The sequence below is a fragment of the Tasmannia lanceolata genome, unplaced genomic scaffold (genome assembly GCF_043159265.1).
Source record: "Tasmannia lanceolata isolate RefF3 unplaced genomic scaffold, GAP_Taslan_0.1 ptg000003l, whole genome shotgun sequence".
Taxonomy (NCBI): Eukaryota; Viridiplantae; Streptophyta; class Magnoliopsida; order Canellales; family Winteraceae; genus Tasmannia; species Tasmannia lanceolata.
The window spans coordinates 45467555-45495079 of record NW_027518680.1 but is presented as its reverse complement, the minus strand read 5'-3'; the positions used below and the strand labels follow the sequence as shown (position 1 = coordinate 45495079).

Below are 27525 nucleotides of genomic sequence, written 5' to 3'. Positions count from 1 at the left end.
GACTACTTAAAATCCCTGTTAGGGACCTGATAATCCCCTTAGAACATCTTCTGTATTGACTTGCAAGCCCCCATTGAGGTAGTGAAACCCCCCTTTAGAGTTCATAACCCCATTTATGAACTTGGTAACCCATTGTGTACACTTGAATAGCCCTCAAGGAGAGATGATAAGCCCTTTAGCAACAACTTGATAACCCCTTTCAGAGGCTTGATAAACTCTGTTTAGAACCCCTGTTTACAATTTTAGAAAAATGTCTGAAACAATGGTTTCTCTTCTTTTACAGTTTGATGGGGATTTGAATGATGATGTTTCTTGGGATATGTCGGGGGGAAGAAGACATTATTATCGGTCAGTCGTGGAATCAATTTCGACGAATTTGAAGCTGCAATCCAAAGAAGAATTGGTGTTACACAAAGGCAGGTTTCACTATCGATAAAATGTCGATATGTTGTTGATCCATATATAGTCACTTTAATTGACGTCAATGACGATGATGTCATCCAAATAATGTTGAGGATGTTTGACAGATACATGTTCAATTCTGTGATGATATACATAACGAAGAGCATAATTGACAATGGTATTAATTCTTTGAATTCGTCAATGCTTCCCCCAAATAATATTTTTACTAGTAGACCCTCTCTTAATCGTAGCATTCCTTCTACTTCGATTCCGTCCCAAAAGCATCTGCGTTTTGAAGTGGACTTGCAAAAAGACTACGAAAGTGAATTTGATGGGAGATATGTAAGTGAAGAGATAGGAGGTGCTCCAGCAGAACCCGGCATAAGGTATTGCAGTTATTTGGAAATCTTTCAAGACTTCCATGTTTTAATTTATGAATTAATCATATGGAATGAAACTGATTATATATTGCCGAACTATGCATGTCTCAAATTGACTTAAATGAAACATTGGCAAGTGGTTTGCATGCCAACCATGTTACTGGAGGTATCGATGACTTCCAAAATGTGGGAGATGTTGAAGTGGACTTCAATAATATTTTTGAAGATGGTTTCTATGTGAGGGGTTTAGATTTAGAAGAAGAAAGAAATGATGATGATAATGACGATGGTAGTGATGATGATTACGATGATGATGAGGAGGAGGATGACGATCATGGAAAGATCGGTGTTAGTCCATGTGCTCAGCTTATCAGTGCGGATTCTCCTATCAGAGGGGGTTCTCAACCGCTTCCGACTGATAGTAGTCGGCCAATGGAAGGAGATGGGATATTTGTTGGGATCTCATTGCCAATTACATGAATTGGAAAGTGGTGGTGGAAGTTTATCTCATTGCCAAAAGGAAGGTATACACCATTCGTCATGACCCTCTTGCGGCTTCGAATCCCACCTCTGAGCAGTGGGAAACGGATGATGCTCATATCCGTAGTTTATTCTGTGAGAGTATGATTCTACAGATTTTCGGGACTATGATATAGCTTCCGACTGCAAAGAGGATTTGGGATCATACTGCAGTTTTATTTTCAGGCGTGAGTAACCTCTCACGTATTTGTTACACATATTATGAGTGGATGCATCTTCGGCGTGGTGACACCCCTCTTTCTACATACTATGGCCAGTTTGTCTCTCACTGTCACCAGCTCAATGTTTTCATGCCCTTAGGCTCTATTCAATTGTTTTCCCGCTGCAGCAAAGGAAAAAAAGGAAAGGAAAGGAAACTGTGATAAATATAAGTTATAACATTTCCACCTAACTCATACACCCAAAATATAGATAAACATCACATAGTTCATATATAAATGGTTCAACAAAAAATAGATAAACATCACATAACCAAACGGCGCAGAATGAGCCCCAACATCTCCACTCGGTCCATCTTGTCCAGAGAAAGGAAGGCATCAGCTTCATTCTGATGCTCGTGCAGGTACACATAAGCATCAATGAGCTCAACTCTGGCGAAAACCATCAATGTTGAGCACGGCATCTTTGAGGTCATGGAGGCTGTGTACCTCACCAGTAGTAATTTTGACATCAACAACCATTTTAATGCCCAGTCTGCATATAAAACCATAATGTGAGTCAACATACCTCATAAACAAGTGAAAAAAAGTCTAAAATGCTACTTTCATAGGTACTAACCCCACACCAATGGCTAACCCCAAAAACCACTGAACACTATGGATGTCCTCTTCACGCTTGTCTTTCAAATGCTGGCGCTCATCATATGCATTTAAGGCTATTTCTGCCTCCTTCCTTGTGGCATAGGAGCGATAAGATGCTCCACTATACCTGTTCACTTGAAGGTGACAGTCTGCCCAACTATCAAATATGCCCACCTGTCATCCCTTGAAAACCACACAAAACTTATCCTTCGCCATTACCTGGTACCACATCAACAACACATACATAGTTCCATAAAATCCATCCATTAAAAAGAGATAGAATGATGCACTAACAAACCCATACACCCAAAATATAGATATAACAATGCCATCATACATAAGTTAGTTCATCAAACTCATACTAACAAACCCATCAAACATCACATAGTTATAACAATTCCATCAAACCCATACTAACAAACCCATCCATAAGTTACAACAATTCCATCAAACCCATACACCCAAAATATAAATAAACATCACAAAAGTAGTTCATATATAAACGGTTCAACAAAAATGCCCAATAACCCAAAAAAACCATCCAACCATAAAAGGTAGTCATAACTGCATAGCCAAGCACCCCATAATGCGCCCCAACATCTCCAATCGGTCCATCTCGTCCAGAGAAAGGAAGGCCTCAGCTTCCTTGTGATACCCATGCAGGTACACATAAGCATCAATGAGCTCACCTCTGGCGAAACCACCAATGTTCAGCACAACATCTTTAAGGTCAGGGAGGCTGTGCACTTCACCAGTAGAAATTATGGCATCAGCAACCCTATTAATGGGTCATCAACCAATCAGAAGTGAGGTTACCAACATACAAAATAGGATCATCAACTCATTCCCTTGGTTGACAAAGTTACTGGATGTTGGAATTCAGGCTATCAATTCCCTCAAAATAGGTTATCAACCATTCGTAAATTGGGTGAACCCATTCACTAGGTTGATAAAGCTACTCGAATTCAAAATTCAGGTTATCTACTCCTTGAAAACAGGATTACCAATATTCGGAAATGGGTTACCAACGCACAAGTTGGATTACCAACTCATACCCTAGGTTGATAAAGCCACTGGAATTCACAATTCGGGTTATCGACGCCCTCAAAATTGGGTTACCAACATTCGGTTCTGAGTTATTGACACACAAATTGGGTCATCAACCCAATCCCTGTGTTGATAAAACTACTGGAATTGACAAACTGGGTTATCGACTCCCAATTTTTTGGGTTACCAACATTCGGTAGTGGGTTACCGACACACAAATTTGGTCATCAACCCAATCCCTGTGTTGATAAAAGTACTGGAATTGACAAACCGGGTTATTGACTCCTAATTTTTTGGGCTATCAACCCATTCAGTGGGTACCTCAAAACGAGGTTACCAACATTCGGAAGTAGGTCACCGACCAATAAAATGGGTTATCAACCAATTTTCAGTGTTGATAAAGCTACTGGAATTTGGCAACCGTCTTATCAACCTCCCACCTTATGGGGTGACTGACAATGCAAAGTGGGTTATCAACCTAAAAATTGGGTTACCAACAAATTACGTGCGTAGATAAAGTTACTGGAACTGAAAATTATGCTTACCAACCTCTCAATTTTTTGGGGTGATTGACATTGTAAAGTGGGTTATCAACCCAGAAAAGGGTCACCAACCAATTTACCAGGTAGATAAAGCTATTGGAATTGAAAATTAGGCTGACCAACCTACCAATTTTTGGGGTGATTGACATTATAAAGTTGATTATCAACCCAATAAATGGGTCACCAACCATTTTATTAGGTAGATAAAGTGGGTTATGAACCTAAAAAATGGGCCACCAACCATTTAAATTTACAAGTTCCTGAGCCATTCACAAACAAGTTCCCCTGTTCAACTTCAAACATAAACACACATCATAACCTATTTTAATTTACAAGCTTCTTATCCATTAAGAAACAAGTTCACCTGTTCAACTTGAAACACAAACACACTTGTTTAAAACCTGTTTAAAATTACAAGTTCTCCACCCATTCAGGAACAAGTTCCCTGTTCAAATTGAAACACAAACACAAACAAACACCATAAAACCTGTTTAAATTTACAAGTTTTCCAACATTCACAAACAAGTTCCCCTGTTCAAATTGAAACACAAACACAAACAGACACCATAAAACCTGTTTAATTTTACAAGTTTTTCAACATTCACAAACAAGTTCTCAACACTGGAAATGGAGGATTATCAATCTACCTAGAGAGGGTTCTCAACACCGGAAGTGGGGGATTATCAATCTCAAAAGGGGGTTCCCAACCCTAGAATGTGGGATTATCAATCTCAAAAAGGGGTTCTCAACACTGGAAAAGGGAGATTATCAATCTCAAGAGGGGGTTGTCAACAGTGAAAGGGGGTTATCAACAATGGAAGTGGGATATTATCAATTCAAAAGGAGATTCTCAATACTGAAAATGGGAGATTATCAAAAGAGGGTTCTCCACAGTGAAAATGAAACAGTAGATGTCAACGATTTCTCATCAAAGCCAACTTATTAGGGAAAAACAAAAAATGAGACCTTAGATGTATAAAGGCTTCCCAATAGTGAAAATGAAACCCTAAACTACAAAAGTAACTTAATAGAAGGAAAATAAAAGTAAAAAGAAAAAGAAACATGATACCCTACCATACCTGAGATGATGGAGAACACTCCGGAAAAAATGATGTCCTCGCCAGAATACGGTCCACTACAAAAAGAGAGGTTCGGATTAGCACAAGAAACCGCCCCACGACGGAGAAAATGGGTTGATCTTCACGCCGGCCACCACCTCACGCCGGAGAAGATGGGTTGCACGTGGTTAAAAATGAAAAAATGAGAGAGAGAAAGTGAAAAAAGCTTCCAAACAGTTAAAAACGAAGAAAAGTTAAAATGATGGGTTTTTTCTTCCTTAGGGGTATTTAGGTAAAAGGTGTTTTGACCTCCGTCGACAAGCTTTCAAAAGGGTGTCACCCATCCACTATTTTGTCATTTTTGTGTCACCAACTGACAATTTTTCTTAATAATAATAATCTCACTCAAGTCTAAAAGACAACAAATAACATGTAAGTAAATGGTTCACATTCAACTACGAAAAATAGCCATGGTTCAATGTTAAGATTCGATAATTGACATTATTTTTAGGACATTGGTGGTCCAAAGCATTCCTCACTCAAAGGATATCAGTAAAGCCCATGTTAATTCATTGGCTAATTTTGATGTCTCTTGTTCTCGTGGTCGATGCTTTGGCATGAACAACCAAGCTTGTAAGATTGTGCTTTTGTTTTGTTGCTAGCAAAGCATCAACAACCAAGCTTGTAAGATTGTGCTTTTGTTTTGTTGCTAGCAAGGTTCGAAGCTCCACATTAGAGCAAGGGGAGGAATTTGGGTGCGATGTTATGGAGAGAACTTCTGTGCTTTTTTCAATGTGGAGAAGAAAAGAGTCTAAGAATGATGTTACTCAAATTTAGCCCCTTCAGCTATTGCCATGATTTTGGGCTGAATTTTCGAAGCGAAGCGGAGTCACTCCAAGTGATTCTGTTCAAAGAGTTGGAGAACACCCTATGATCCTGCGATTTTTGGGCCACGAAAAATATGGTGCTTTTGCTCAGATTGAGCTCATCAGTGGAGAGAGGATTAGCCGAAATAGTACTATTAATTTAATCAGCAGACTTTTTCCCTTTGAATGTGAAAGCTGGTCCAAATGTAATTGAATCCTCTATATGCAAGCCATCATTTGAAACAAACCACCAACATAACTAGGCCATGCACCCCCAAAATCATCTCTTTAGGATGATCCTAACCCTACGATCTGTAGATGGAAGGCACATTATAAAAAACTTTACAGATAAGAGGGTTTGAATCTTCTAACAAGGTGCGACCCAGGGGCTGAGCTAGCATAAGGGGGGCAGCTGCCCCTGTTGAGTTGGGTCAAATTCCTTAATAGGCCCAACTCAATCTGGGCCCAGCCTTATGTATAACCTGTCCCCCCTGTATGTATAAATCCTGGCTCCGCCACTGGTGGGACCCACTGTATATTTTTTTTAGAAAGCCTGCATATGTACAGACACCATATAAAAACTCATATATACCTGATATATTATATAATGCAGGGATATAAACACTATGGATTCAAATGGATAAAAATTATATTTACAAAAGTGCATCTTTGAAAACCTCAAAGTAAGCAAAACAAACCAGCACATTCCCATGCAAAAAGATTCTGTCATTACCAATTAAGAATGGTTTCGCCATAAATTCGGCTGCAAATCTGAAGATATACAATGGATAATAGGGAGACTGTTTGTTCCTTATTCTTTAGCAACGGCCTCTTGAGCCTCAGAGAAGTAATCCTGTCTGAAAGAATCAAAGAAATAAAAGGGTTAACATTACTTTCCACATTCATCTGGAAGTGATTATAAACTAAAATATGGTAGAAAAGGATAAATAAGATTTTGAATCTCAATGACAGTAATAAAAGAACAGACTTGGTTTCTAATGATAATTAAAACTCTAATAAAAAAAAGACATCATAAGGGACAAAGGTTGCACTTGGGGATAATCAGCTCTGTTTAAGGGGAAATTATATGATGAAAGGATAAACACGTAAAGGTGGTACAACAGAGGTAACATCCTTGATATTTGATCCAACAGCAGCTCCTCAAAAAGTGAGCTGCTGTTGGAACAAATATCAAGGATGGGATGATGGGTACATGTTTATACAGTCCTTTCATCATTTAATTTCTCCTGTTGAAGCCCTGTTGTTTTGGATTTTGGGTACAAATTGCGAGTCCAAAACCGATTATTGGACTCAATTACGTAATTTTGAGTCCTAAAATCAGTTTTTGGACTTGCAATCGGTTCCCAAAATCCAAAACAAACAGGGCATTACATTCTCTTGCAAAAGAGCCTACCAACACAATAGCTTCTGTGGTAACTGTTAGGGGAGTGCAGCTAACATCATGAATAGGTGTTAGAATCAAGGCATTGAGTTTGATCGGGACTCCAACTCAAATAGCTTGTGTAAATATCAGACAAGATCATTTCCTTGTTATCATATAAAAAGAAAACTGATCATAAGAAAAGTCCCAACAGCTGAGCGAAGCCCTCTTCTTCATCTTCTCCTGTAGAACCGGACACCGGCATCATAGGGACTGGTTTCTGAAGAAATTGGGATTTTCCACTAATCTTGAATACATTACAGTCAAGCCAAATGAGTGTTTATATAGAACACTCAAGATAATAAACATAGAAACTAATATGCCAAAATTTATGGAAAGAGATCTGACAAGATTTGAGAAGATAATCTCAATAATACCAGTTAGATGTATGTATATGTCTATGTAGATGCCTAAGGGCATAGTGGTTATTTTTAATGTTCTCTCTTTACATAAATGCATTAGTGAGGGGGAGCACTCTCCAAGTCACATTTGCTTATTCTCTCTTCTTCTTCTTCTTCTCATCAACATGGTATCAGAGCCCTAGGGTTTTGGACCCCTAGGGACCACCATTGCCTTCTGAAATCCCAAAGGGCAACCCAAGGGGGGGGGGTGAATTGGGTTATTAAAATTTTTATTCAAATTTAATTAAGATTTTGAAATCAATACAAGTTTAAATTTAACCCTTGTTCAATTAATTATAAACATAAAGAAATATTAGATATTACCAAACACCCAAAGGAGGAGAGCAAGGAGACCACACAGATTTATAGTGGTTCGGTCACAAACGGACCTACTCCACTACCTAAGTACTTGGTCTTTCCTTGGGATTTTCCTTCACTATGATGGACCTCTTCAAATGCTGAGTCCCAAGCTTTACAAAGTACACCGCCTCCAAGGGAACAAACCCTCTTTGCAAACCGCTTCCAAGAAGATCAACCCTCTTCGCACACCGCCTCCAAGGGAATCACTTCTCTTCGCGAACCGCCTCTAAGGAACAATCCCTCTTCGCAAAACCGCCTCCAAGGAAATCACTCATTTTCGCAAACCGCCTCCAAGGTAGTGATCCCTCTTCGCAAACCGGCTCCAAGGGAAAAGCTCCTCTTCGCGCTGGATTCACCTTTGTTGTTGGGCCGAATCGTAGACCCCGATTGCAATGAATAGGAGGAAAGCTCACTTAATGCCTCTTCATAGGCTAATACAAACAATCAATAGCTCACAATCTTTCCAAAAATATTACATCAATAAAGCCCTATGGAGATCCTCTTGTTGAATGTAAATGCACAAATAAAGCATTGAAGAGGATTTTTGAAACAACCTTAGATTTTAAAGTTTAAGCTCTCAAGGATGTGAAATGATCTTGCAAAAGGTTGATTAGAAGGTCAAGGATGGGTATAAATAGCGCAAATAGTAATATGACCGTTTGGGGGTAAAACCGTACTAAATTGGGTGAGAAAAATCAAGTCGCGCAGGCCCCAACGACTATTTTTCCAGACGGGGTCGGTCGACCGGGGTGTTGCGGTCGCCCGCCCTTTTGGGCGCTCACCGTTTTAATTTGAAATTTCGAACCTCCGCGGTCGACAGGAGGTGTCGCGGTCGCCCGCCTTGACCTTTCTGGACATTTTTATTTTTTGTCCAGAAACCCATCCGCGGTCACCCGACCTTATGACGGTCGACCGGCGTGACATTTTTGGATGGCTCCGAAATTTTCAGGAGCCCATCCGCGGCCGACCGGGGTAGCCTCGGTCGACCAGCCCTCTATGTTTGGGTAGGTGCTTGAGTTCCAGCACACTTCTCGCGGTCGCCCGGGAGACCCCGGTCGACCGGCCCTGTTTTGAAATCTTGTTTTTACACATTGAAACTTTAGGGCTTTGGGCCATGGTCTTTGGGCTTTTATCCAAGGTTTTCAAATACATTTTGGGGTGTGTGGATGATTTCCAAAGATGTCAATTTTGTTTATGAAAACCATTTGAAAACCTTTTGAAAGTGCAAATACATTTTGACAAGAGGACTCCAATACAATATAAAAATATAGAACCTTGAGTCTTCTTGGATTGTCTTGGCTCCTTAGCACTTTCTTGGACATCTTCAACTTGTGAGTGAACTCTTCAACTTGCTTCTGGTCTTGTGACTTCCTCCATTCTTTGAACATGTTGAATGGTACATGAGGTGGTCACCAATGCTGGTTCATCTCCAAGTTTCTCTTGGCACTTTGCTAGGTATGCTTGTAGGATCTTTGACTTGAATATCTTCCAAGGATGATGTTTCCAATGTATGTACAAGCTCGTTCGGTTCATTGTGCATGTTGATCCGCAAGCCATGTGTTGAGTTGTATTGTGCTAACTTGGTTTGACATTTGACTTTCCTGTCTAAGGCACAATACTACAAAGCAACACATTTGTCCATAAAGACTAATCAATTTGGGTTTGCTAGCATCAAAACAAGAATGTAAAGGTGAATGGTTGAACCCATGGGAACCCTTGGGCTAACACCTTCTTTCCCTCCTCTTCTCTTCCTCCATCCAAACCCTTCACCTAACCCACCCCAACCTCTTCTTCTTCCTCCACGCCCCTCCCTGCGCCCTTTAACCTCGCCGGAAACTTCCTTGACGCCATCCACGACCCCTCCTTGCTCCCCTAGCCTTGTCGGAAACCATCCCCGCCCTCCCCTGGCCCCCTTTAACCTCGTCGTAACCCACACCAACCCTCTACGACTCCTCCCCGACCCTCCATCCTCGCCGGGACAGCTCCAAAACCCCTCCCTTCCTCCTTTAACCTCGCCGGAAACCTCCCTCCCCCTCCACAACCCCTCTTGCTCACCTACCCTCTCCGGAAACCACTTCCCTCCACTCCCTAACCCTTTAACCTCACCGGAATTCTCTCCCGCCTCTTTAGTCTCACTGAAATTCCACCCTAGCCCCTCCCTGCGTCTCCACCCTTGCCGTCCACTTCCCCCGCTCGGACAAAACCCTTCTTCCTCCCTTTCCGGCACCGCCAACCACTCAAAACCCTAGCCGACAACCTCTCCTCCTCCCGTCGTCACCAGACCTCTATAACACTCCTTGGACCTCAAAACCCAGCAAGAAACCCCTTCTTCTTCACTTTCCGACCCTTCCGCCTTTTCTAGATGGATTAAATCCTCTTCCCAATCTCCTTTTTTGTTTTCGCGGCCCCTCTTCTCTTCCACCCGCCTTGTTGTGTCCTTCTTATACGGGTTCTCATGTCTCCCTGGACCCTTGATCTTCCTCGGGGCCGCGGTTACGTCCTTGGGCTCGTCTAGTGGCCCTTCTTCCCTTTGTTCCTTGCCGTTGTAGTTGTTGAGGTTATTATTTTCTCTTTCTCTATATGGATTCTCCCACCATTGAGGATCCCTCTCTAGGGCGGGCTTCTGAGGCCCATGTCCTCCACCACCTACGGCTTCTTCATCTTCATCTAGCCATTCTTCATCGGTGGATGGTTCATTACCACCGATGACTACAATAAAACTAAACGGGTCCAATTACCTGAATTGGAAGGTCGTTGTGGAGACCTACCTCATTGCTAGGGGTAAGGTCTATCTCATCCGTCGTGATCCTCCCTCTTTCACTTATCCCACTTATGAGAAGTGGGAGCAAGACGATGCTCTTATTCACACTCTTGTGGCACAACATGACTACTCAGATTGCTGGCACCATGATGCACCTTCCCACCGCCAAACGGATTTGGGATCATACCGCAGTTCTCTATTCTAGAGTGGGCAACCTCGTTCGCATTTGTGCCACCTATTCATAGTGGATGCATCTCAGACGTGGTGACGCTCCTCTTTCTACGTACTACAGCCAGTTTGTCTCTCATTGTCAGCAGTTGGATGTCCTCATGCCCCTCATGACTGACTTGGAGACTGCCGCACCGTAGGGATCAACTCCGTGTAGTTCACTTGAGACATTATGACCCGAGTTCCTGCGTCTCCAACAACAAATTTTTGGTTCTGGGTCTATGCCCTCCCTACAAGAGGTATATTTACGAGCTCAATAGTGTATTGTTGGTGATTCTTTGCCTACGACCATGTTGATGGATCTGTGTCAACTGCCTATAGTGCTGGTGATCGTGCTACTCGTGGTCGTGGCACCTTTGGACGTGGTCGTGGGCGTGATTTTGGCCGTGGCAGTCATGGTGCTGGCCGTGATTCTGGTGAAGGCCGTGGTACAAGTGGCCGTCCCCGCCCCTATTGTTCTCATTGTCGACAGGAGGGACATCATCTTGACACCTGTTATGCTCTGCATTCCGAGCTTCGTTCCCTCCTGAGACCCGTTCTAGCAGAGCAACGCATCACTCTGCTCCTGACATCTCTGATCCCTCGGCATCTTCTTCTCAGCCCAGCCCAACCGCCACTACTGATGGGGTCTTTCTCTCTCGCGGAGACTATGACGAGTTCCGACGCCTCAGGTTGACCAGCCGCTCCCCAAGTGCCGGTTTTGTCTAGCCAGGTAGCTCCCCTGCCTCTCTCCTTACTAGCTCTAGCTCTTGGATTATTGATTTCAGAGCCTCCAATCATATGACAGGTACTTCTTCATCCCTTAGTTTCGTCCTCTTTCTTCTCAGTCTATTACCCTTGCCGATGGGAGCAATACTCTTATCTCCGGTATTGGGAAAAAAAAGAGAAGGGGAAGAGGAAGAAGAGGAAAAAGAAGAAGAAACAATGGTGGTCCCTAGGGATCCAAACCCTAGGGCTCTGAAACCATGTTGAAGGAGAAGAGAGTGAAGAGAAAAGAGTGAGTTGGAATATGCTCCCCCTCACTTATGTATTTATATATAAAAGAGTGAAGGTAAAATTGACCACTATGCCCTTAAGTAACATACACACAATACACATCTAACAAGTATAATCCTAGATACCTTGACAAATATTGTTAGAAACATGAAATTAAGAGGTTAATCAACGTACAGAACAGAACGATGTGACTGAAACAAGAAATAGAACACTACTTAACATGGTAAGATATATGTTATCGCACGCTGGTCTTCCCAAGATATTTTGGGGAGATGCACTCAATACAACGATGTAAATATTAAATACAATATCAACTAAAATAGTAGAAAAGTCACCCAAGAAACTTCGGACCGGAAGAAAATCATACATCAGAAAATGGGGTTGTACATAACACGTAATTAAACAGGTAGAACTCAGGAACAAGTTGGATCAACAAACATAGAAATGTAATTTCGTAGGATACTTTGAATGCTCTACAGGTTATAGGCACTTTCGTAATGAAAGTGGAATAATAGAATGTCGAGATGCAGACTTTCTAGAGGATCTAAAAATTGAACAACCGTAGTCATAGAGACAGAGTTAAGAAACTCTGGTTATAGTAGGGGATAATGTCGATATGTCTAAAGGACCTAAACATCACCCCACACACTGGGAGTCCCTTTCGAATCAGAAATTCCTATCCAACAACCCATATTGATTGACCTAGAGGACCACCATCTTATTTAAAAAATTATCATCTTTATCTGCCTATGGAATGCGCCTATTCAAGAGACATCGATACATATGAAATTGTAAATCCCATGAATTTTAACAAATCACATTAGTCCCTGGATTTATTGAATGCAGTGAAGGAAGAGATTGATTCCATTGAAAGGAATCAGGTATGGTAGCTATGTGGCTTAAAGGGAGAAAAAGTCGTAGGGTGTAAATGGCTGCTAACAAAGAAATACAATTTTGATGGGTCCATTGACATGTTCAAGGCCTATTTAGTTGCCACACAAAGAAAAAGCATTAATTACCAAGAAAACTACTCACCAGTCTACTTCAAAGATTATATTAGCATAGGCGTCTCATTTGGATTTAGAACTCTTTTTAGATGGATTTAACTACCGCCTTTCTCAAAGAAGAGTTGAGAGAAACCTTTCTCAACGAAGAGTTGAGAGAAACTATTTATATGAACCAAAAAGAGGGTTTTTAGGTAAGAGACGAGGAAATGGTATATATTAAAGAAATTTCTATACTGTCTAAAACAATCTCCTTGTCATGGTATTTGACATTTCATCAGTTAATTCTCAAATTAGGCTATGTGGCTAACAAGCTCGACTATTGTGTATATGTCTGGAGAAGTGGGAGTGAGTTTACAATCTTGTCTCTATATGTGGATGACATACTGATAGCAGGAAACGACTTGGAAGTGATTGAAAGAACTAAGTTGGTACTTAGCTCACAATTTAAGAAGAAAGACATGTGATAAGCACCATATATTCTTGACTTGAGATTAAAATCACTAGAGATAGGAATAACAAAACGTTGTATTTAAGCAACGATATCTACTTGAATTCAGTACTTCAAACGTTTTGGATTGCAGAATTGTAATATTGCACCAATGCTTGAAGTGACAGACAGGAAATTGACCATGAGTCTATGTCTGGAAGGGGGACAGGAAAGACTCAATGTTCTATATACTCAAGCAGTTGGCAGCTTTTTTTTTTTAAAAAAAAAACTCTAAAATTATCTAGGAACTTGAGGCGGCACCTCCAATTTTATTTATGAGAATAATAGTCACAAGATGGCATAAAATCTTGCCTATAACCTATAAAATACAAGAAGAAAAATATAAAACCCCTTTTAAAAAGAAAAAACAACATTTTTTTATAAGAATATAAAGAATACATAACACCATTCAAAAAAAATATATATATAAAGAATACATAATTGGTCACATCTGGAAGCTCCTTTAGAAGAATCCTTTGTGAGACTAGTCCAATCCAAAAAAACTGCATTAATTTTTGTATCAAAAGCGAAATTGGACAAGTTGTCCGCAACAATGTTATCTTCCCTAAAAATGTAAGTAATTGAAAATTCAATAGCAGATAATATTTTCCTTATTTCTTTTAGAATAAAATAAATACGCCAAGGAGGTCTGTCTTTACCTTTAATAATGTTGACAAGGACAAGAGTATCCGATTCAATTAAGATTTATTAATACCTAAAGCAGCAAACTAACGTAGATCATCTCTCATAGCTCTAGCTTCATCCAACATGTTGGTATTCACATCATAGAAATTAGAAAAAACAAATCTGACCATACTAGTCTTTGATAACACCCCCTCCTCCGGCAATAGCAGGATTGCCTCTGGCTGCATATCAACATTCAACTTCAAAATATTAAAAGTAGGTTTTTTCTAGTAAACCGCAGAAGATTTTTCTGGGAAGAGATCTTTGATTTTAATGTTGATTTGCTCCAGAAATAGTCCTTCTATGAAGCTACAATTTGAAGTAGTTTTAGCATTATCGCCTAAATTCTTAAGCCAAAATATGATTTTATATTTTATCTGATTGGTAACAAGTCTTTTGATTTTCCATTGTTCTTTTACATCTAATCAATTTCTCTAATTATAACAACAACGGAAAATTTGATAATATTATTGAATGTTGAATTATCTTTCTTAGTTTTTTCATACCAAGTCTGAATTTTGTTTTAATGGATTGGTTTGGAATCAAATTGACAATAAAAATGCTAGAGAATAAGTGCCACAGGTCACTAGCTAGATCGCTTTCCATAAACAAATGTTTAATATCTTCATAATTCCCTTCGTCACACAGTTACAGTTAGAGGAAATCAGAATATTTTTATCAAAGATACGATCATCAATAGGCACAACTTTATTTAAAAGTTTTCAAGCAGGTTTAATAGCAAATTTTCCATCATTATTAGGACGCCAGGTAAGATTATCCTCATTATTGCTAATTTGAAGTTTAGAATTCATAAGAGTATCTTTTAAGCCTTGACTCAAACAATCAAAGATTTATCCCAATTCCAAAGACTATTTTCATTTAATATTTCATTAAGTTTGAGTTCTCAATCAATAACATGAATGTTGATAGCCTCATCAGTTAAGGGTCTCCTACCATACAATTTATCAAACCAGAAAAAAAATGTTTCCTCCAACAATAATCCATCTACTATTCTTTATGCATTTTCTCTGACATTTATGATGCTTTTATTTTTCGACTTTTTGAGCGACTATTTCTTGCATTTAAATAGTTGATATGTTGCTTTTACGAATATTTAGATATCATAAAACTACTGCATAAAGAATTCTTTTCGTGAATGTGATGGAGAGTTTTAAGTCTAAAGGCTTGGCTGACATCGAAGAGGAGATCGAATATAGAGACACCCTTCTTTCTTCTTGCATACACTACACTAAGAGATCCAGTAATGATTATTTTCCCACCAAAAGTTGGAGAGAACAGTTTCCATTCTTTTTATGACAGCCTTAGATGGGTTGAGAATAGATAAAATGAAAATAGGCATACTCTACAAAATGATTTTATATGCATCAATACATGTACAAAATCTCTACCAACAAACCATCTCTGTTTATTTCTTTCTTCAGTTTGGATCCCAGTACTCAACTCAACTCAACTCAAATCAACTAAGCCTTTGTCCCAAACTAGCTGGGGTCGGCTAATGAATCCATTAGAAAATTTTCATGAAGAAGGTGAAAGAATCTACCCGGCTCAAATTGACTAAGTCTAATCCTGACACTAGTTGGGTTCATCTACATGGATCATTTTCTTCCATTCTCTCCTATCCAAGGTCATGTTCACGGTTAAGTTCCTAGCCATCAAGTATTTCCTCACTGTTTCTACCCAAGTTGTTTTCGGTCTGTCCTACCTCTTTTTACTCCATCAACTTGGAACGAGTCACTTCTTCTCACTGGAGCATCTAAAGGCCTACATTGGATATGCCCAAACCATCTTAAGCGGTGCTCTCCCATCTTCTCCTCAATTGGTGCCACCCCCATCTTTTTATGGATATCTTCATTTTTAATTCTATCTAACCTTGTGTGGCTGCATATCCATCTAAGCATTCGCATCTCTGCTACACTCATCTTATGCACATGCTGCTTCTTGGTGGCCAAACATTCTGAGCCGTACAGCATGGCTGGCCTCACAACTATCTTAGAAAACTTTCCCATCAACTAGGTAGGTATTTTACGGTCGCACAGAACTCCTGAAGCATGCTTCCACTTCAACCAACCTGCTCTTATTTTGTGGTTAACATCCCCTTCAATCTCTCCTTCCCTATGTAGGATTGAACCAAGATAGTAAAAGATATCCCTCTTGGACAATTTAATGGTACATTATGTCTCAGCTTTCTCATGGACAGAAAGGTCAGATGAGAGCGTGAGGGAGGATAGAAGTATAAGAATAAGGCCGATTAAGCACGAAAGAGGTTGGGGGTGGTGGTGGTGTGTTGGAATATGTAACTCGCCTAAGGGCATTTAGGACTTTGTACATTCCTTTATGTTTTAGTATAAAGATATGAGTCAGGGGGAGATAACCCTAACTCATTTATTTTCTCTGTCTAAACTTTCGGCTTCGGCTAACATGGTATCAGAGCCTTAGGGTTTTCTGATCCCTAGGGTTCTCTATCAGCCTCCATCTTCTCCACCACCACCCACCCCTCTCGCCGCGAAACCCAACTCCGGGCCAAGTTTCATCCGAGGCACACCGGCACACTGTCTTTTTCCTCCTGAGAAGGAGTCGTTCTCTCCGAGCCGAAGGCAGCAGGCCCTCCCTCCCTCCCGCCCGCCACGTTTCTCCTCCCCTGCGCATAGCTCCTGGTCCTGTACCCCCGCGCAGCAACCCTCCACACATTTTCTACCCAGGGCAGAAATTATTTTCCAAGAACGAGGATTTCCACCCCCCCAAATTTTCCAGGACAATATTTTCTCACCAATCAGGACCGAGGATTTGCACCCCCCCAAAATTTTCCAGGAAAATATTTTCTGACCCCCCCACCAGAAAATCACTTTCCTGGAAATAAGTTTCTAGGGCTGTGTTTCGCCTCGCATCAGAATTTTTTTTTCCCAGCCCCCAATTCCTAGGTTTGTTGGTAAGCTTCACACCCCAAGTTTTTCAACCCACATCATTTTTCCTCCTCTTCCTTTCATCCCTTGGTAAACCTTACCACTCTTTTCTCCCTGTTATTATGTGTTAGATCTTCATCTCTTACTCTACTTTGATTCTAATTTGTCTTTGCGGCTCCCCTCTGTGCCTCATGGTTGCCTCATGGCTTCCCTCTTGTCAAGCTTCGTCGATGCCCGTCATTCTTGGAGCCGCGTCTAGCTTTCTTGGCGTATCCTAGTTTGCCCACCTATTCTGTTATCTCCTATTATTCGTCTTGGTTTGGATTGTCTGTTTCTTTCTTGCTTGTTGTTATGAGGAGGTGCTTGACAATCCTTCCACAGGAGTGGCTCCTGGTGTTCGTCCGACACCCTCTTCGGCGTCTTCTTCGTCATCATCTCTCTCTGTGGATGGATCATTCCCACATATCACTACTGTTAAGTTGGATGGGGTAAACTATGTTACTTGGAAAGCAGCTGTCGAGAAGTATCTTATTACCCGTGGGAAAGCCCACGTCATTCGTCATGATCCTCCTCCTACGACGGATCCCACCTTTGATCGATGGGAACAGGAGGATGCTCTTGTTTGTACCCTTCTGTGGCAGAGTATGGCCCCTCACGTCTCTGGGCCCTTGATGCTTTTGCCTACTGCGAAATGGATCTGGGATCAGGTTACTCTTCTTTACTCTGGCGTGGCAAACATTAGTCGGATCTGCTCTACCTATTCTGAGTGGGTGTGTTTCCGCCGTGGTGATCTTCCTCTTGCCACCCATTACAGCCAATTCATTGGCCTCTGTCAGCAGCTTGATGTTTACAGCTTACCACGGATCTCACAGAGGCTGCCCGTCAGAGGGACCAGATCCGTGTTGTGCAGTACCTTGAGAGTTTGGGTCCAGAGTACATGCATCTTCGTCAGCAGATTATCGGTTCTGGCGCTATTCCTTCCCTTACTAAGGTTTACTCCAGCGTCCAGTAGTGCTCTCCTGGTGATCCAGTGATATCTGTTCCTACTGATGGTTCTGCTCTCGCGACCTATGATGGCAGTACTCGCCCGCCTCGTGGTGGAGCCTCCTCTGGTGGTGGCCGTGGCCGTGCCGGCCGTGGTGGTGGTCGTTCTGGTGGTGGCCGTGGCCGTTCTTTTTGCACTCACTGTCAGCGCGAGGGACATTATATTGACCATTGCTATACCCTGCATCCCGAGCTTCGTCAGGCACGCTCGGCTCACATGGGTGCTACTACTGCTTCGGCTTGAGATTGCGCTCCCTTTGCTTCTGTTCCTGCACCAGCTGATTCCACCTATACATTATCCCGTGCCGATTATGAGGAGTTCCAGCGTCTGCGGCTCAGTTCTCGTCCTCCCTCTGCAGGTTTTGCCCAGCCAGGTAGTTCACCCACTACCCTTCTATCTAGCTCAGGGTCATGGATCATTGACTCTGGCGCATCCAATCACCTGACTGGTAACTATTCTCAGCTTCATTCTTTTCGCTCTTTCTCGTCTCCCTCTCAGTCTATCACCCTTGCTGATGGGTCCACTACACCTATCACTGGTGTTGGTCATATCTCCCCTCATCCTGCTCTTACCTTATCTTCTGTTTTATGTGTACCAAAATCACCATTTAGTTTACTTTCAGTTAGCCAAATTACTAAATCTCTTCACTGTTCTGTCTCATTTTTCCCATCTTACTGTTTGTTGCAGGATCTCTCGACTGGGAAGACGATTGGAACGGGTCGTGAGGTAGATGAACTCTATCGTCTTGACTGCCGTCCGCCTACTGTCTTACATAGCTCTGTGGATACATTTCAGTGGCATTGTTGCCTGGGGCATCCTTAACTTCAGCGGCTGCAGCAGACTTCTCTGGTTTCCGGACCTTTTTCTAGTTTTCAGTGCGAGTCCTGTGAACTCGGGAAGCACCGTCGTGTGTCGTTTCCGTCCCGGATCATTAGTCGAGTGTCTAGTCCATTTGAATTAGTCCATTCTGATGTATGGGGACCCTCTAGGGTTGCGTCTAGTACTGGCTTTCGGTATTTTATTGTGTTTATTGATGACTTCTCACGCATGACCTGGTTATATTTACTGAAGAGTCGATCCGACGTGTTCTTTGCTTTCTGCACATTTCATTCTGAAATTAAGAATCAATATAATTGCAATATTAAATGTCTTCGTACTGACAATGCTAGAGAATATTTTTCTGATATTAATGGCTTTCAATCCTATCTCCCAACATGGGATTTTACATCAGTCTTCATGTGCGTACATCTCTCAACAAAATGGTGTTGCTGAGAGGAAACTTCGTTATTTGCTTGAAGTAGGTCACACTCTTCTTTTTCAGATGAGTGTTCCTAAGGCATACTGGAGTGATGCCCTTCTCACGACGTGTTTCTTAGCAAATCGCCTTCCTTCCTCTGTCTTAGAGGGTGCCTCTTCTTTCGAGATTTTATCTCCTAGTAAGGAACAGTTTCCTCTGACACCTCGTGTATTTGGATGCGTTTGTTTTGTTCATCACTTTGGACCTGGCCGTGACAAACTCGATCCCTGGTCTGAGCATTGTGTCTTTCTGGGGTATTCCCGTACGCAGAAAGGCTATCGTTGCTATAGCCCTCGTCTGCGTTGCTGGTTTGTCTCAGCCGATGTTACGTTCTTTGAGTCTGAGGCATTCTTCCAACATGGCGCAGCATCTTTCACCCCTTCTCTCGAGTCTGAGGTCTCGCTTCCCTTACCAGATCTACCTGCTTCTCTTCCGTCATCTCCTATTTCTGTGCGGCCAGCTTCTACTTCTTCTGCCACGTTGGAGAAGCCAGCTCCACCTAAAATTACACAGCAGTATCAGCGGCGCCAAGTTACAGATAGGTATCTTCTACCTCCTCTCACACAATCATCTTCTGAGCCGATGATCCCTCTCTCTCGCTCTCAGGTATCTTCTCTTCCGCCTTCCTCTGTTGTTTCTGATTCTCCTATTGCATCTCGTACGAGATCCCGTTCCACTGCACATCCTATTTCGAATTTTGTTTCTTATGATAAGCTCACCAGTACCTTCCAGAGCTTTGTTTCCTCCTTGTCTTCTATGTCTTTACCACAGTCAGTGGCTGAGGCTCTTGACCATCCTGGCTGGCGTGATGCTATAAACCTAGAAATGGGCACTCTTCATAGTAATGATACATGGGATCTGGTTTCCCTACCCGCTGGTGCCCGTCCTGTTGGTTGTCGGTGGGTTTTCTCCATCAAATACCTCCCTGATGGTACTGTCGAGCGCTTAAAAGCACGGTTAGTCGTGAAAGGATACACTCAGACTTTTGGTGTTGACTACACTGAGACCTTCAGTCCCGTTGCGAAAATTCCCTCTGTCCGTGTGCTCCTGTCTCTTGCTGTTAATCATAGCTGGCCCCGTCATCAGCTGGATGTGAAGAATGCCTTCCTCCATGGCGACCTGACTGAGGAGGTTTATATGGAGCAACCACCAGGGTTTGTTGCTCAGGGGGAGACTTCCTCCTACGTGTGTCGCCTACGCAAGTCACTCTATGGCCTCAAACAATCTCCGCATGCGTGGTTTGGGAGATTCAGTGAGGCAGTCATGCGCTTTGGCATGAAACAATGCACAGTGGATCACTCAGTCTTCAGTTATCACTCTTCAGCTGGGTGTATTTTGTTGATAGTTTATGTGGATGACATAATCATCACAGGGAGCAATTCACAAGGTATACAACGTTTGAAAACCTTCTTGCAAAAGGAATTCTCTACTAAGGATTTGGGTCAGCTCAGGTATTTCTTGGGGATAGAGGTTGCTCGTTCTTCTAGAGGCTTGTTCCTATCACAGAGAAAGTATGTCTTGGACTTGCTAAAAGAAGGAGAGTTGTTGGAGTATCCTGGCAGGTATCGCAGGCTTATCGGTAAACTTAAATATCTCACGGTTACTCGGCCAGATATTTCATATGCTGTTGGAGTTGTCAGTCAGTATATGAGCTCTCAACGTACTTCTCACTGGGCTGCGGTGACACAGATTCTCAAGTATTTGAAAGGGGCTCCAGGGAAGGGATTGATGTTCAAAAGACATGGCCATATGAAAGTTGAAGGCTTCTCTGATGCAGATTGGGCTGGATCCCCAGCAGATAGACGGTCCACCACTGGGTATTGTACATTTGTAGGTGGCAATCTTGTTTCATGGAAGAGAAAGAAGCAGGATGTTATAGCTAAGTCCAATGCAGAGGCTGAATACAGGGCAATGGCACAGACAAGCACGGAACTTATTTGGCTACGTTCACTTCTTTCTGAAATTGGCTTCATTTCATCTTCTCCTTCGCAGCTTTATTGCGACAACAAAGCTGCAATATACATTGCCAACAATCCAGTCTTCCATGAGCGCACCAAGCATATTGAAGTGGATTGTCATTTTATCCGTCAAAGAATCTAGAAAAGAGAGATTTGCACTGTGTTTACTCGGTCAGGGGACCAATTAGCTAATATGTTTACAAAGTCCTTAAATAAGTCAAAATTGAGTGATATATGTAACAAGCTAGGAATGTATGATATTTACATTCCAGCTTGAGGGGGAGTGTTGGAATATGTAACTTGCCTAAGGGCATTTAGGACTTTGTACATTCCTTTATGTTTTAGTATAAAGATATGAGTCAGGGGGAGATAACCCTAACTCATTTATTTTCTCTGTCTAAACTTTCGGCTAACATGGTGTAATGACACTAGAGTGACAAAAATGGAAAGAACAAATGGAAGATAGAGAATGGAAAACCGGGTTGTCTATCTCTAGCCTTGGCTCTAATCAAATTATTACTTAACTGGATTGTGACAGGAACAGAGTTGTATGAACCGGGGAAGGTGGAGATGAGTCACAGAAAACAACGCAGAAAATACAAAGATTATTCTAGAAGCTATACTGCCTCATCAAGCATTCCAATACCTGCTGGCTCGGACAGATCATCTATTTAACCTGCACCCCACCTTTGTCATTTTGAACGTAGGAACGATCCTCACATTCTTAGCCTCAACAACTGCTGAGGTCTTGTCCACTTCAACCTTAAGAAAATTCACAAATGGAGATCAGAAACATAGCATGTCAACAAATGGGGATATCTGCTCGCATTGCTGGTTCGATGCCTCCATGAAGTACACCACTGAAACTCAAGGTAATGATATTGCTGCTCTAAATGAATCAACACTGCAAATTTCCTCTACTTCACCACCAAACTTCATATTATAAACTTGCTCGCCAAGTGAATTTTTCAGCCCACAGCTCAAGTTTGTCATTGGAGGCAGCATGTTCAAGAAGGGCTTTGGTCTAATTGGGCTGGATTCTTAAAGCTTCATTACAGTCTTCGACAGATCTGTCCCATTGTCCAACCATGAACCTGCAAGCTACACTATTGCATAAGAGAACAGGATTGGAAGGATCAAACTTAAGCCCTTCCCCATATGCTACACAGCAAACTTGCTTAAATCATAGTTTTAAATTTCGGCCGAAATATTTCGGTTTCAGTTTGGACAGAAACCGAAAGTACACTGAATCGAAATTTTACTTGATTTCCCCGAAATTTCTCTGAATTTTGGCCAAAATTTCTGTTGAAATTTCGTTTTTCACCCTTCATTACAAAATTTCCACTGAAATTTTTGTCAAAATTTTAATGATTTCGGTCGAAATTTCCATAGAAACAGAAATATTTCGATTTCGGTGGTGGCCGAAACCGACACCGAAACTGACATTTAAAACCTTGGCTTGAATTAAAATGATCATTCCCTTGGACACGAGTTCTTGCCACTGATTGAACATTGTGCAGCATTGTAGCAACTTCAATGTTCCGAGGATCAATCTGCCCAGCTTTCTCAGCAGCCACAACTGCATTCTCAAATCTTCCAAATGCCATTTCAACTAGGTTTCGGACAAAAAATGGGTAAGAATCACAGAGCATTCCAAAGAACATGGTCTTCAACCAGGAGGGAGGAGACAGTTCACATTTTGGTATGCTTGATAGGGCGGAATCAGCCTCTTCAAGTTGATCGAGCATGATTGTGCTGCTGCAAAGTTTGGCTATGGCTGTTTGGCATATCAACAGGTAATAGAACTGCAACTGACTTGCAGGTGGAGGTTGTTTATCTTGAAGCTCATTCAACTCCTAGATTGAAAGAGCAACTTGAAGATCTGGAGGTAGAGGTTCTCAATTAAGAATAGCAGATCTGAAATGTAGTTGTATACCTTGCAGATTTTGATAGAAGTTTAGCTCACCAGTCATTGATAAAATCAGCAGGTTTTTTTTTTTGTTTCAATAATTGAACTTTCTGTGATTCAATAGAAGAAGAATCAATCACAGAACAGAAACACAACAGCAGCAGAAAATTCCATCGGTTTGCAGATGCTGATTTCTTTTAGGAATTGCAGTTAAGAAAAGTACGTAGGAACGGAAAGTTATATTCAATTTGCAGGTTTTGGATTTGAAAATTCCAGATTTCCAAGAACAGAAAAGTGACTTTAGTAGAAAAGGAATTCAAGGCAGATGAAACACCAATTTTGATCGACTGGAAACAATTAGCTCTAAATGAAATTCAGACCAAATTCTGTAGCAAAGCAGTCGAACCAAATTTTGGATTGAACACAAATAGATTTTGTTTTGAAAAATGACAGATTATATTTAGATCTGAAGCAACTTTACAACGAGCTGGGACCAGGAGTCCCAAACAAAGAAAGAAAGAAACAAAACATAAAATGCCCTGGGATATAATACCAGCTATCTAGAAAATCCCTCTATTCCAAATCCAGTTCCATGGCGAGCAAGATACCTCTAATGCCATTTGTATAGGGACCGCCAAAAAGCTCCGATATTCTAGAATTGTCTGGAAAACTATGTGCACCACCCTTCTTCTATAACATTCCGGCGGCACCTCAGCACGAATATGCTCACCTAGGAAGAGCACTTCTCCAACTCCTCCAAAATATGCTGGATTTGAAAGTCCGGCATGTCTGTGAGAAGGTCCTCCGGAATCATTTCCATGAAGCCAGGACTCTTTCTACTTGCAATCCTTTCCTCCGCCAGCCGGATGCCCACCACCTTGTTAGCTTCCCAATGCCGCTTCCTCGCAATCCTTTCCTCGTTCAAAATTAATTTGAAAATAAGATGTTTATGCAAGGGCGAGTGGGTATCTTTGACCGCATCTGCCCCACAAAGACTATGGAATGTCCAAGGACAATCTTGAGTCTCTTTCTTGAATAACTTTCATTGTTTCCTGAGAAGATCTCCCGAAACCTCTTTATGGGTTGGGTTATTTTTGGATGCCCTCTCTTCATCATACATCATCGTCCTCATCCTGGAAAGGATCTTTTCCAAAACCAGAATCTCCATAAACAATTTTCTGCTCCGATCTCCGGTGCATACAGGTGAATCGTGCTGCGAGTTGTCCATTCCTATTTCTTTGAAGAGGAGAAAGGATCACTCAACGCTCCAAAGGGATTCCAATGGTCTCTCCTTACCCCTTTATATTAGGGTTACCCCCCAATAGAGTAAATACTTCCCTTTAAATTACGAGACTAGTAATGCCTTCCAACCCAGTACCATGACATTTACAACTTGTCTTTCCTCGGTAAAAGAGCTATGTAGAGAATTATGCTCAATACACGAAGGCAAGTTGAGAAAAGATAATCTAATCCTGATCGGATGCGTCTTTCCCGCCAATATGTTAGATTGCAGCCCTCTTCCCGGCACCCAAAAAGATAATGATATTGAGGATACTTCTGCACTACGCTTTAATCATCTTTAGCCCAAACCCTAGTGAGAGTACTATGAGCTTGGTCCCCCACATCCTCAAGCCTAAAGACTTGCCATTGATTGCTTATCCATAAGCAGTACATACCCTCGGCAGATGGGAGAGTGTTTTATGAAATTTTGGAATCCGTTTGAATGATTTCTCCTTTATCCCTGCTAAACTAGATTCCGAGGGTTTCTCCCATTGCCTTTTAAGAATCTTTCCTTTAGAACTAGCCTTCCAGGCCTTGAATTTTAAACCAAAATGGCTCAAGCCAGTAGCCCGGGTTTTAAGACTCCTCAAAACTCCTAAATTTGGGCCTAAGGCCAATTGAGGTCCTCTTCTTTGTAGAAGGATCCATCTGACTATCTTTTCTTTTAGGGGCAGGTAGGTCATTTGTCTTAGAGCTGGACCTAGACACTAACGGGCAAGTTTGACCGAATCTCTTGTTCCCAGATCCTCATGCACCATTCACAGGTCCATTCTTGAGCAGCACGTCATTAGAATTTGATTGGCTAGAGTTGAAATTTGAATTCAAAGTGGGTCCCATACGCTCGCCAGAGAGCCAGACCTGCAACTCCAGAAAGCTTTCAAAAGCGGCGAGGTCCAGAGTAGCTTCGACCAATGAATGCGGCCGCCCCTTAGAGTTGGAGGGCTCGTAATTATTTGAACATTCCCCTATTTTCTCTTAAACTTCAACTCCAATGGTATAGTAATGGTCTGAGATTCTGATTTTAACAATAAGACCTAAGATCTTCCATCGGAGAGCTAGGATTTTAGCCGATACAATACTCATTCAATGCTGGTGGTTACCTTCCATCTTTATCTCCAGAACCTTACCAAAGAGGCTTCATATAGCTTCCACCGTTGAAATGGCCCAAGCATGTAATGGGATACCATAGAAGTTGACCCAGAGAGTTTCCGCACCTTGAACAAACTCCCTATTCCAAGGTGCGAGAGAAAGCAGTTGATTCCCCAATGCATCAGGCTTGGTGAGGATCTTTAAGGCTTGCTTCTCCGATTCAAACATAAATAGGAACTCGTTCTTCGCCATGATGCATGGGCAATGAAGTCATGGGATATCCCAATACTTTTGTGCCCAAACCCAGAGATCCTCTAAGGTCCCCATGTTATCTCTCTTTCTCCCTATCAGACAAGCCTTTAAGGTATCCATTTGTACATCCACTTCCTTGCCCGAGATGGATAAGGTTGAAACCTCTCCCACCGCATGTGAGGTGATTTTACCAGTGTCAGGCCATCGCTCACCCTCACTACTATCAACCTCCAGTGAGGGTGATGGACAAACACGGCTCATCAAATTTTGGGGGTTTCTAACCTGCTGATGCCAATGACATTTGTTCCGCCATTTGAAGTTAAAGTACTTACAGGAAGAGCAAAACCAGTCTCCAAGCCGCTTGCCTACTCTTTCCTTAAATCCCCATTCGAGTTTCTGTTCATTTTGCTATTTTGCTGGCATCGTCGGCATCTACTTTTTTTCTTTTTTTTTAAATGGCAATATATTGAGAAAGGGAACCGAGATGGTCCACCAGAAATACAAAGAGGAAAAGCATAAAAGACAACGGAATACAATGGAAAATACAGAGCAAACTTCTCACGGGGGAAGGAAATCAAACCACTCCAACCCCTCTTTATGAACTCCAGATCTAGCGAGAGAATTCGCCTCACCATTTGCTTCACGTCTAACATGCTTAAAAACCATAGACGACTCGAAATGAGATCAGAAATTTCCTCAAAGTAACTCAAGAATCTCCACGGGGGAGCCACTCTCCCAGATAACCAACTAATTACATTTGAAGAATCTCCTTCCACAATCACCCTATCGTAAGAATCATCACTTAGGCGCTTAACCCCCGGATATGCAGCCCTTACTTCCGCTTCAGATGAGTCAGACCTTCCAATTGGACCTGCAAAAGCCCACGATACCACCCCTCGAGAATCCCTGCATAACCCTCCAACCCAAACTGGACCCGGATTACCCAGGCAGAACCCATCAAAATTTAATTTAAGAAGACCTTCAGGGGGGCTTCCCATTTCTGACTTCTCTTCTCTCTCCTCATACCTTCAGAGCACACAATGCGCCACCCTCCCATAGATCGAAGGCTGATACGAATGTGAACAGAGGGATGCTCTTCACCCAATAAATAACCATGGCGATGATTTTATTATATAACCAATACGATGACTTTGCCACTCCTTCGAAAACTCTCGAGTTAAACATAATCTCCCAAGCACCTTACCTTTCTTTTTCCAGGGCACAAAATCCCACCTTAACTATCGTCGGCATCTACTCCGCCAACTGAAATTACAGTAGTTGCAGAAGAGGCAAGGCCAGTCCCCTGACCATCTACTCGATTTAGCCCTAGCAAACTCTTCCACTGACTTTTTCTTCAAGATCTCAATTGATGCCTTTTGAGCTAAAACCTTCTCCACCCTCTCCATTTCTCCAGTGGATACTCAGATTTTAGAACCTTGGATTTCCTCAAAATCCTGGATTGAACACAAATAGATAACAAATTTTGGACTGAAATTGCCGATCTAAAAAGGTAAACAACAACTAGATCTGAAATTTTATTTACTAATCGAAACTCGAAAGAAAGAAAACAGAAACAAATGAAACATATTCAAAATATCAGCTCAGTGATTCAGAACTAAAATTCCAAGATGGAAGATGATTTACAAATTGACATGTGATCTCACACTTGACAAGATTAAAACACATCGAAGAGATATGATCTTGTACTCGACAAGATTTAACGATAAATAAAAGAGGCATGTCACTTGCTTCAAATCTCCAATAGAGGAAACC

The 27525-nt window shown here is 41.8% G+C and overlaps 1 protein-coding gene across 2 annotated transcripts in view; it reads right to left on the bottom strand.

The window, feature by feature from the left end:
• Positions 1-4348: 4348 nt before the first annotated feature.
• LOC143862517 (mitochondrial pyruvate carrier 4-like) overlaps positions 4349-27525 on the bottom strand; it is a 54834-nt gene continuing 31657 nt past the window's right edge. Inside the window, exons 5-6 of one of the 2 annotated variants that reach the window (XR_013240342.1) lie at positions 6369-6492; positions 4349-4846 (exon numbers count right to left, since the gene is read on the bottom strand). Coding sequence is in view for 1 of the 2 variants with exons in the window: in XM_077373592.1 (XP_077229707.1) it covers positions 6447-6492 (46 nt within the window). In the remaining variant the exon portion in view is untranslated. Of the gene's footprint in view, positions 4847-6208; positions 6493-27525 lie in introns of those variants that run through there. The other variant, XM_077373592.1, reaches the window with a different exon arrangement.